An 11,251-nucleotide genomic window follows, 5' to 3' on the forward strand; every position below is an offset into this window, starting at 1 on the left:
TTTTGTTGTTGAAATGGATTTTATACTTTGTTAATAGAATGGATTGTGAATCTTAGAGGGAGAGGTGAAAATGGAATTCCGTAGGTATGGAGGGAGTTAAAACCCCTTGAGTATGAGATTCCATTACCAAAAAAACTCAACCAAACAAAAAAGTTGATGAAATAGATTCTAACTCTATTCCATTTCATTCCAAATGATTCAACCAAACAACTTCAAAAAAGTCAATATATAATTTCCAATTGAGTCAATATATATCTTAAGGTCGCAAGTTCGATACTTTTCCCAAGCATTATCATTTTTTTTGGTTTTCCCTTTTCTTCTCTCTCTCATCTCTCTCCTCCCATTCCCCATTTCCTCTGACCTCGACTTGCTTCATTTACTCACTGCCGGAAGAGAAGATGTCGGAGAAGTTCTCGGCAACTTTGAGGATTGGCGATTTGAACGATTTCATTGCTCCTTCTCAAGCTTGTATTGTCGGCCAACTTAAACCTAATCCCACCAAACCTATTGTTAATGATTTCGAGGTTTGTTTTCTGTTTTTGATTTTATGAAACCCTAGGGACTTTGATTATTGTTATTCTTCTGTTTTTATTTCTGTTGAATTTGATAATTTTGTTGATTTGATGCATGATATTTGGAGAAATTAATTTATTCAAGTTTTAATTTTGTTGATGATTAGTGATCAGTTGAGTTTTTGATTTGTGGGGGGCATTTATGTTGGTTAATCAAGTATGGAATTCGGAAATTAAATTATTAGTTCTATTAAGTTCTTCTGTTGAGGATTTTAATTTAGGAATTGTGATTTTGTGAGCTCGTTGTTGCTTCTCGAGTGTTGAATGTTGATTGTTGGAGTGTAGAAAGTGGCAATTGCAATACTGAGGAATTTTAATGTAGTATTGTTCTCATTTCGCGGTCGTCTTGGCAATGTAAGTTTGAATACTTGAGGAAGACAATTAAGATGATGCTGAAGCAAGCCGTTATGTTATTGCAAACTCTTTAAATCATGTTGTATTTGAATTAAAAGATAGATGTAATTGTTTTGCGGATTATTCTATAAGTGCAAATATCTGATGGAATTGTTGGTTTATGAGTGAAGTTGGAAATTAAGTTGAATTTAGTTCTTCTGGTGAGAAATTTCATTTTGAGGCGGTGAATTCGTGGGCTTGCTGCCCGTGAGTTGAATTTTGAGAACTGGGGTTTATGATGGTGTTGTGTGTTTTCTTGTTGCAAACATGATGGTGTCTTGTTAGGTGCTTCCGGAGGAAATTATATAATGTAATTTTGTGGGTTTCTGAACAGTTGAAACTTTGGAATGTTATAGGACAAAGATGTGGTTTTTGTAGTTATGGAAGGTGATTAATAAATTGGATGTAGTTTGTTTTGTTTATTTACTTCCGGTTTCTTATTATCACGAGCCTCTACTAGTCTACTTTCTAAATACTCATCTAATAAGTTGCTGCTTTGAATGATCTATTGAGGTTAGAAAAGAGCAAAGGTGGGGCCTCCTGCTGCTACGGAACCTGTTAAAATTTCACTCAAGGACTGCCTGGCTTGCAGGTAACCCTCTTAGAACATTTGTTGTAGGATTGTAAGGAAATTGTTGATTACGTTCGTTTAAAATGCCCAATGTTCAGCTTGTCCTGTATGGTGATTTTTTGTTAGGGTTGCAAATATATTATGAATTATGTAAGTTGAGGGTGTCTAATGTTAGGCTTGTCCTGTTTATATTTTTTTTGGGTACCCATAATGTCTTTCTGGATGGAACATTTGAAGCACATGGTTTTTCATCTACTTAAAGAAGAAATCGAATATATTTTGAGAATCCTACAACTTTTATTAATTTATTTATGATTGCCTGAAAATAAATATGTAGTATATATCTTGAACTGTCTCGTTGTAGAAGTCTTGATAATTTGATAAATATGTTGACTCTAGACAGGCTTGAACATTACCTTCTATTCTTGATACCTAGCATGACATGTGTGCTGCAATTAGTCAGCAGTTTTGTTAAAGCATGGTTTTAAAAGAATGAGGAAAAGTGGTAGCATAGAGCATAGTGATAAAGAAAATAATGAGAGGATAGAAGATGTCTGGATCAATTAATTTAGTCTTCATACTGTTATTGTACGGAATTCTTTTGGTAGTGGGGGAAAGGATAAGATTTTCTGAGAGAATCAGAGCTTTAGAGAGTTAATTTGGAGGAGGGGTAGACATGAGAATGGGACATATTTCCCAATCCCTTTCTGTTGCTAAAATATTTACATTGATTTTGGTCTATTTTGTGTGAACTTGTCTTCAGTAGCTTCCCGATGGTTCGGTCATTTGAGTGCTTTAGGTGATACAATCTCTATTTATGGTTCTTGCAACAGGTGTCTTGTTCTTTTTTTTTTGTAAGGATTGTTTATTATTGTCATTTCAGACCATCTATCACTCCTATGCTGTCGGAAATGAAGATGCTCATTAAAATCTGACAGGGAATGTTTCTTTTGCTAATCAGTCATTAAAGCAAAGAAATACTATTCCTGAAATGCCTCACATGCTGAACTTCATTTTTGCTTTCTGTATATAGTTTTGCTGTTTCCATTAATCACCAAATCACACGATCATGGCTATGCTAACTAGGTGTAGTGACTTTTATATTGGATTTTTTTAATTTTGTTTTATTTTTTTACTCTAATACATTTATTTTCTGTGGTCTTATTCAGTGGGTGTATAACATCAGCGGAGACTGTGATGCTTGAGAAACAAAGTTTAGATGAGTTTCTGTCTAGTATCAATAAAGGGAAGACAGTCCTAGTATCCATTTCGCCGCAGTCTAGGGCTTCTTTAGCAGCTCATTTTGGTCTCACACCACTTCAGGTATGGCATCTTACTTGTTTTTCTTTCCCTTATGGCAGTATTCTTATTAGAGATGGATGGTAAGCAGAACATGCTGTTTTTAAGGGCTTGGACAAGTTGATTGTTGCGCGTTTTGGCGTCATGGCCATGGATGATTAGTTGTTTAGCACCTTTGTCCAAATTTAATTTTCTATGAGTTGTTTTCCTGAGGTTTTGATGATAGATTTCTATTTCGTGCGTAATTTTGCTTTATGCATAGAACTTATTATTAGAACTTCCAAATTTCCAAGGTAACAAAACTATAATAAAATCGATAATTTTACGGTTGAAAGCTCTTGTTGAAATTATTTAGAAGTGTGCTTCCACCATATGCTCAATTGTTGAGGACTGCTCATATATTTGGGAGATCCATATATGTATCTCAAGTCTACTTCGTCATTATTTCTCAAATAATGATCCTTGCCCTTCGTATTTTGAAAGAAAGGAGTGTTTGGTAATATATATCATATTTGTATAAAAGGGCTTTCTGGAGTTCTGTTATTGAAGTTACAATTGTTGCTTTGATTAAGAAGAAGAGTTTAAGCTTCAAGACATCTTGTATTCCCTATCATAGAATACTGTGAAGCAAACAATGATGTATTTTGTAATTTTTTTCAGTAGACACAATACCTGGCTTGATAAATTATATTGCTTGTTACAAATACTCCCTATGTTCTTAAAAGTACGACTTTCTTACTACAATCTTGTTTCTAGTAATGCATGGAAAAAGCGAGTGGGTGTAAGAAAATAGTGAATGATATAAAAGAGATGTGGTAAAAAGGTGGGTGGGTATTAAGAAAAAAGTGAATAAAGTAAGGGAGAGGGTAAAAAGGGGTAAATATTGTGGGGTAACAGAGGTTTTCCAAAGAGGATTAAAAGTAGTGTGCCAAACTTTTTGAAATGTTTCAAAATAGAAAGTTAGTCGAACTTTTGGGAATAGAGGGAGTATATAAAATTACCTTCTTTTGAGCAAGGTAATAAACTAATTATGATATAGTGAAACTATGAGGTATGTAATATGTGAATTGTTTTAAAATGGTAAAACATTTTAAAGTCATGATTGTTGGGATCTAAATGGAAAAGCTATCCATCAAGTGAACATGTTTGAATTTAGATGTGAAGGAGTGTTTGTGACCCACGAAACTTTTTTCCAAGCATGCTACAAAAATGCGACTCCTTTTTTGTTTTCTCCTGGCCTCGATAGAAATTTGTATTGGACTTAAATGTGAGGGTGAATCACTTATTAGGCTAAAAGCAGGAAACATTTGTGGTAAAGAAAGGAGCTTTTGTGTTCAATGGCTTAGCTGCTCCAACTTTCAGTTTTGGATTAAGCTCCCTAGTATGCTTCCAGTTGTAGGTAACTCTACAACAAAAGAGAATGGAGATATTTTTTAGGGTTAGAGATGGAGTTGGTATATTGGATAGGGCTAGAGTCAGCACATGTGCAACAAACCAGCCTAGGCCTCCTATGTTTCTTGACTATTCTAGAAGGAATCCCATGGATAAAGTTAGGAATGTTTAGCTTTATTAGTTACAACACTTGCAAGGAAAGTAGATATGGGTAGAAAAGCCATGTATGAGAGTTGTACAGTAAGTAGTGAGGAAAACAATCAGTAAGAGAAATCCCACATTTTCACCCCTTGGAAGTGTGGATAGGTTGTAATTGCATTGTTCATCCTGATCCATATAATCATCTGACCTTAGCTTTTCTTTTAATGCTTCTTGCTTTACTTATTTTAAATTCTCTCCAAATATTCAATACTGTTGATTTGCTAGATTTCCTGGAAAACTTGATTCTTAACAACTTGATTCAGACACAGACTTCATGTAGGCATGACTCTTGATGACTTGTCAGTGCTTCTTTTCATCTTTTGCAAACGTGGCACTTTAATGAGAAATGTGATGTAGACTGGATGACTGGTGGAATTTTGACTTTACATTGAAGTTATGCTTCTATGTTGCCTATACCTTTTTATGTTTTACCCTTTTGATTCTGCAGTGCTTAAAAAGAGACGAGTAATTTAAAATTTGCAGTTCAGATTTTTTTTTTTTTTTTTTTTTTAAGTTTCTCCTTTGCCCACTTCTAGAAAATCATGGATGATTAAATGCTGAGGTTTGGGTTAATTTTGTATTTAGTTTGACATTTTCACCTTTTCCTGAGATCATATTTCTTCTTCCCTTCAGGCTTTTAAGAAGCTCACAACATTTTTTAAGTCCCTTGGAGTGAAGGCTGTTTTTGACACCAGCTGCAGTAGAGATTTAGCACTTATAGAAGCATGTAATGAATTTGTGGTACGCTATAAGCAAAGGCAGTCTGGGGATGATGATGGGAGTAAGACATTACTGCCAATAATTTCATCCGCTTGTCCAGGTATATATTTTGCTCACCAACACCCCCCCGGCCCCTGGTGCAGAATAAGATTGAAGAAAAGAAAATATGTAGAAATGAATAGTAAGAAAGAGAAAAATAAAATGGAATGAAAAGAAAGAAAGAGAAAGGACTAGCTTTACTTTTGAAGGCTTTCTTCATTTGAATTTACCTTTTTTCCTGTGAAACTTCCAGGGTGGATCTGCTATGCAGAAAAAACTCTTGGATCCTACATCTTACCTTACATCTCTTCTGTAAAGAGCCCTCAGCAAACAATTGGGGCTGTCTTGAAGCGCTACCTCTGCCAGAAAATGTCTTTGAGGTAATTTAAACTTTAGGCCCATGTCTCCATAAGAAACCAATATTCTTTGGTTCTATGGAATAGTTAAACATAACATTAAAAAAAAAACTTTTAATTTTCTTGTCATTTCTCTCTCAGTGGATTAATGGGTTATAAACAGGCCAGATGAAGTTTATCATGTCACTGTGATGCCTTGTTATGACAAGAAGCTTGAGGCTGCGAGAGAAGACTTTGTATTTGAAATGGAATATCCAGATGAAAATAATATACAAGGTGATCTAGGGGTAGCAGAGGTGGATTCTGTGTTGACCTCTGGAGAGGTTTTGGAACTAATACAGGTACAAAAAAAAAAAAAAAAAAAAAAAAAGTTTCAGCTGCTAGTTTCATTTCATATTATTGATTGTAATGACTATGTTACTGATTTTATTTATTTATTTTTTCTCGGTGACAGTTAAAATCTGTGGATTTTAGCTCCTTGGACGAATCCCCTCTAGATAAGATGTAAGAATCAACTAACTTTTGTGGCTGATGCTTCAATTTGGTATTCTACTGTAGTTGTTACTGATGGTGTACGATCTTTAATTACCACCTTCAGGTTGACAAATATTACTGATGATGGATATCTGTATGGAGTCAATGGAGGTTCTGGGGGCTATGCTGAAACTATTTTTAGGCATGCAGCAAATGCCCTTTTTGACAAAGACATTGAGGGACCTATAGAGTTCAGAATGATAAGGAATTCAGACTTCCGTGAAGTTATTCTTGAAGTAAGATCTCCCTTTCTCATCTCAGGGATCTTTATGCAAACTTAACCAACTGCATGGAATTTTGTTTGGCTACTGAAGAGGTTTCTGCAGAAGCTTGAATAGCTTGCAGTTATCTCTTTATGCAATAGTTGATATGTGCTTTATTGGTTGAGAATTTTATTGTTATGGAAAGTGTGTATAAAAACCCTTTTCTTGGCTCTTTAAGAGGATTCTTTTTTCTTTACATAGGAGTTGAACAATTCCTTGCACCAGGGTGGAATTTAATTACACCATTGAGATAATGAAGCCTCAGCCCTCAAGTTCCTTCCAATACTATACTCCCTTGACCATCTTCTCGCCTATCTCCTTCTTCAATCCTCTTTTACCTGTTGCCTGTCGAGTTTGAGTCATTTCCTCCTCTTGTTCTGTTTTTCTTTTGCTTCCTCTCTCTTCAATGGAGATGCCATCATGTTCATTATCGCTTAAGATACAAGAATTTGGTCCATCGATCAATTTTGTGTATCTTCTGGTTTTGGACCTAGACTGAGCTAAAATTTAAAAGTCCCAGATAAGTTAGGATGAGTACCATACGAGAATCTGTGTGACAATCTTCCTTTTGTCCAGTCCAGCCTGTTACATTCTGACTTGTGGAATTTTCACAATATCCCATTGCTGCTACAAGTATTACCTTGCTGTTTTCTTCATGCATGCATTAATTTGCTATATGTACTGAGCCCTGCCATTGAGTGGGGATTTTTTGAGTTCTGATTTTTCATCTGGAGAATTTTCATTCCATGTGATTGACGCTAATGTTTTTGTGTTGCAGGTTGAGGGAAAAAATGTCTTAAAGTTTGCCTTATGTTATGGCTTTCGAAATCTGCAGAATGTAGTCAGGAAAATCAAAACTGGAAAATGTGATTATGATTATCTGGAAATCATGGCATGTCCTTCAGGTTAGAATTGTGTTCTTGCTCATCTTGTTTTTATTTCATCTGGTTTGGAATTTAGATCAACTGGGACTGAAATTGGATAATCTTTTGGGTTGCAGGTTGCTTGAATGGTGGTGGTCAAATCAAGCCGAAGCCAGGACAGTCTGCCAAAGATTTGATTCATGAATTGGAAAGTGTTTACATGGAGAATGTAAGGATTTCATTGCTATGTTGAACTGTTCTTGAATGTTTTAGATGTATCTCTTAAATAAGATGTATTTGCAGTGTGACAAGGAACAAAATACAGTGCATGCATACACATTGACCTTCAGTTTCATATGCTGCCATAATGTAACTTCTAGTTTCAATGTCCTTAATTTGTTGGTTGCTTCACCCCTCCCCCCTCTTTTTTTTTTTTTTTTTTTGTTGCTGACCTCCTAGTTGGCACGAGAAATTTCTTTGGAAGGAAGTCTCGTTTCTTAATGCAATACCCACATATCGTTCTCCTGTACTGTATAGTAGCTTAGAACCTAATATGGAAAAAATCTGTTATGTGTTCATGTTTGACCTTGCTTTTGCTAGAATTGGTCACTCAATGGTACTTTTTTACACTTCTTGTGAATTTAGTGCTTATTAATAATTTCTGTCTTTGCTTGTTGAGTAATTTGCAAAGATGACATTGAAGTTGGAAGATAGGATTTTTGGTTGATAAGTTTTGTCGTTTAGGTACATCTCTGATTGCTGATCCTTGTTGTGGCAGGTTTTGGTTGCTGATCCATTTCAAAATCCCGTAGCGAAGGGGTTATATGATGAGTGGCTTGAGAAACCTGGTTCTGAGAAAGCTAAGCAATACCTGCACACACAATACCATCCTGTGGTTAAAAGCATTACGTCTCAGTTGCACAATTGGTGAACTTGTTGGCTGTTGCCCTGGATTTTGTTCTTCCCAATTGCTGAACTCTGGAGGTCTACAATTGTGCATATGCTTAGCCTAGAGTGAGTTTTTTCAGACCTATGGTTGGAATCATATCTACACTTCATTTATATAGGCTTTACGGAGAAGACCAGTTTTACCAGAGATTCTGCAGGCGTACATAACTGTAGATGTAGTGAGTTCTTTTGTTAATGACAGGAGGCAACTCTATAGGAAGATAAGTCCATTCTGAACACCTTTTTGTTCTTTTTCCATAAAATTTAATAATTATACACATGCATAACAATGTTTTTGTTCTGTAGTTTTGTACCATTAACCCGTATTGTAAGATGTGCTCTGTATGTTATTATTTCAACACTTGTTCTGAAATGAGATTTGTCCCAATTTTCCTTTTCTGTATAATGCGTTGCCGTGAAGCTTGAACTGAAATAAAAGAGCTTAGGTCACTTTATTCGATTCGAAGGAAATCCAAAGGTCAGTACAAAAATTACAGACAATTGCTAGGCAACATCACAAAATTTCCCTGCTGCAGCAGTATGCCAGTGTTATCTCCTCATTTGAAATGTTACTGCAAAAGGAAATTTTGCTAGTGCGTGCTCTACTGCCTGGTTTATTGTGACACAATAAGCTGCAGTTATAAGCTCAGACTGAACTATGGCCTGCAATTTTTAGAACCTGCCTTTTATCCATCAGTTTCCTTACGTTCTGAGCTTCATTGAACTTTCCCTGACCTGTCAATATATTCGACATCAAAACGTAGTCTCCTCCATATTCTCTCTCCATATCCTGCATCTTCTTTGATACACGCTCAGCTATCTCAACGTCACCATGAAAGTTGCATGCACCTAAGAGAGTACGCCAAATCACAACATCATCAATGTCATTAGGAATCTGCCAGGCAATTTCTTCTGCTTCTTTTAGCTTGCCTGCTCGTCCCAACATATCAATCACACACCCATAATGCTTTACGTCTGCTGCAGTGCAGCCATGATCAACCATTTTCCTGAAGAACCGGATCCCCTCTTCTACCAATCCACTATGGCTGTAAGCATTGAGAACACTCAAGAAAGTAATTCGGTTTGGTCTGATCCCTGAACCCTCCATTCTTTCTAGGAACTGTTCAGCTTCTATTGCCATGCCATGCATAGCAAACCCAGATATGATCGATGTCCAAGACACGACATTTCTTCTACACGCAAACATCTCCTCGAATACCCTCAATGCACTTTCAATGCACCCACATTTGGCATAAGTATCAATAAGACAGTTTGTGACCTGATTATAATTTGCTCTGAAACCACTTTTTTCGCTGAAGGAGTGAAATAATCGACAATTCTTTAGATCCCCAAGTTCAGCAATAGCAGTAGAAACGGCCAACAATGTTACTTCAGTAGGCATTATGCCTCCAACCATAATCATTTCCTGAAACAACGAAAAAGCTCCAAGATAATTCTTCATTCGTGTAAACCCATCAATCATACCAGTCCAAGAAACAACATTCTTACTAGGCATTTGCCTAAACAAAGCAAGAGCAGCCTCAAGGTGACCCCATTTAACCAACCCAGTGATCATAACATTCCAAGTAACCAAATTTCTTTCAGGCATTTCATCAAACACCTTATCTGCATCATTTAACAAACCAAAATCTATGTACATGTTCAGCAATGCAGTCTGCACATAAACATCCAACTCAAAACCCAATTGCACAACAAGGCCATGGAGTTGAAAACCCGTAATTTTTTGCTTCAAATTGCCACATGCTTTGATGAGAAATGAGTACGTAAAACTATCAAAGTACTGATACAACGCAGTTGATTGTTGTGCTTGTTTGTACAGAAACAGAGCTTCCTGTGGAAATTCACCTACGGCGTAGCGCCTCAAAAGGGTGTTGAACAGAATTATGATTTGGGTATTGGAAATTTGACTCAATAAGCCATTAGTTGTTGATTGAGAGTGGATTTGCTGGGTAACAAATCGCGACGAAGGGAAGTTTTTCAGAGGAGAAAGATAATGATTATGGTAATTTTTATGATCTTCAATTGAATGATTATATGATGAGAAAGAGGCAAAAGAGTTGGGGAGTAATGGAATCTGGGTATAGCAGACGAATCGATTTCTTTGCAACCACTGCATGAATTTTAGAATGTGGTTGAGGTTAGGGTTCTTAAGAAATATGAAGAAGATCAAATTATTCAAATGAGTGGAAAATGGAGGGAAATCACTTTTTTTTTTTTTGTTTTTTTTTGTTTTATAAACCCTCTCCCTCTTTCTCGAAAGTCATAGTGAATCTCTGAGATCGGTAATAAGTTGTTAATCCCCGAGATTGGTGAGTTATGTTAATCTAATCTTACTTTGTTCTAATCTTACATACGAAGTAATATTTTTCCTTGTAGATACGAGTTTAAAATTTCCTTCTCTATAGTATTGGTTTCTCTTAAAAAAAATTTTGATTAGTTAAATGTAACAATATGTTGGGTAAGTGACAATGGTATTTTCTCTCATTAACACGAAAAGGGCTTTCATTCTCTCTGCTATTAGCCTATTACTCGTGGTCCTGATGGTGTAAAGGGAACTACCACTAGTACACACTTCTTTGCTTCTACTTCAGGTTGTTCGATTGTCCAACACTTGGTGAGCACGCTCGTATGTTGTAAACAGGAGTTTATTGATTATTAGGAGTACTCTACTACACAATGAGGTATTATGTATATTACTTTCAATGCATTTTATGATCCTGTATTAATACAATGAGGTTTGGTTTTAGGTATTGCTTTCAAATCTTACTTTTGTGGATTTTGTTGTTGGCTCTTGATGCTTGATCAATGTATTATTTGATATGATTTTATACTAAGTTACTTACAAAGAAAACAGAATTTGGCAAGCGACAATGCTGGTGCTTTCCATTAATATTTTAGTTGTAGATGTCTCATAATATATCTTTTGAAAGAAACAATTAGTCAAAAAATAAATAAATAAATAAATAAATAAAATAAAATAAATTGGTGATCATATTTTTTTTTGGTATGGTATTTGGACATTTCATTATGATGATCCAATATTGCTCACAACCTCATGAGGTCTAATCTATCCATTTTT

General features: G+C 35.7%; 2 protein-coding genes across 3 annotated transcripts; one reads left to right on the forward strand and one right to left on the reverse strand.

The window, feature by feature from the left end:
- The first annotated feature begins 299 nt into the window (after window positions 1-299).
- On the forward strand, window positions 300-8,510 carry LOC145582508 (protein NAR1-like). 2 transcript variants are annotated; one of them, XM_081639493.1, is made up of 11 exons: window positions 300-524; window positions 1,484-1,557; window positions 2,706-2,859; window positions 5,062-5,248; window positions 5,441-5,567; window positions 5,707-5,884; window positions 5,998-6,047; window positions 6,142-6,313; window positions 7,119-7,245; window positions 7,341-7,432; window positions 7,982-8,510. In XM_081639493.1, the coding sequence occupies exons 1-11, from the start codon at window positions 399-401 to the stop codon at window positions 8,132-8,134; spliced, it is 1,440 nt and encodes a 479-aa protein (XP_081495619.1). In that variant the 5' UTR covers window positions 300-398; the 3' UTR covers window positions 8,135-8,510. The 2 variants fall into 2 exon arrangements, with proteins under 2 accessions (XP_081495619.1, XP_081495620.1); XM_081639494.1 differs by lacking the exons at window positions 300-524; window positions 1,484-1,557 and adding an exon at window positions 2,454-2,622.
- Window positions 8,511-8,797: 287 nt separating this feature from the next.
- Window positions 8,798-10,288, reverse strand: LOC145582507 (pentatricopeptide repeat-containing protein At1g09220, mitochondrial-like). The gene has a single exon (XM_081639492.1). It carries the CDS (start codon window positions 10,286-10,288, stop codon window positions 8,798-8,800), a length of 1,491 nt encoding a protein of 496 aa, XP_081495618.1.
- Between the last annotated feature and the right edge of the window lie 963 nt (window positions 10,289-11,251).

The sequence above is a fragment of the Chenopodium album genome, chromosome 15 (assembly GCF_948465745.1).
Source record: "Chenopodium album chromosome 15, dcCheAlbu1.1, whole genome shotgun sequence".
In the NCBI taxonomy this organism is placed as follows: domain Eukaryota; kingdom Viridiplantae; phylum Streptophyta; class Magnoliopsida; order Caryophyllales; family Amaranthaceae; genus Chenopodium; species Chenopodium album.

Coding starts and splice junctions, on each gene's coding strand:
- LOC145582507 (XM_081639492.1), bottom strand. CDS start 10,288: ATGCAGTGGTTGCAAAGAAATCGATTCGTCTGCTATACCCAGATTCCA.
- LOC145582508 (XM_081639493.1), top strand. CDS start 399: ATGTCGGAGAAGTTCTCGGCAACTTTGAGGATTGGCGATTTGAACGAT. Junction 6,048..6,141: donor GAATCCCCTCTAGATAAGAT/GTAAGAATCAAC, acceptor TACCACCTTCAG/GTTGACAAATATTACTGATG. Junction 7,433..7,981: donor AAAGTGTTTACATGGAGAAT/GTAAGGATTTCA, acceptor TTGTTGTGGCAG/GTTTTGGTTGCTGATCCATT.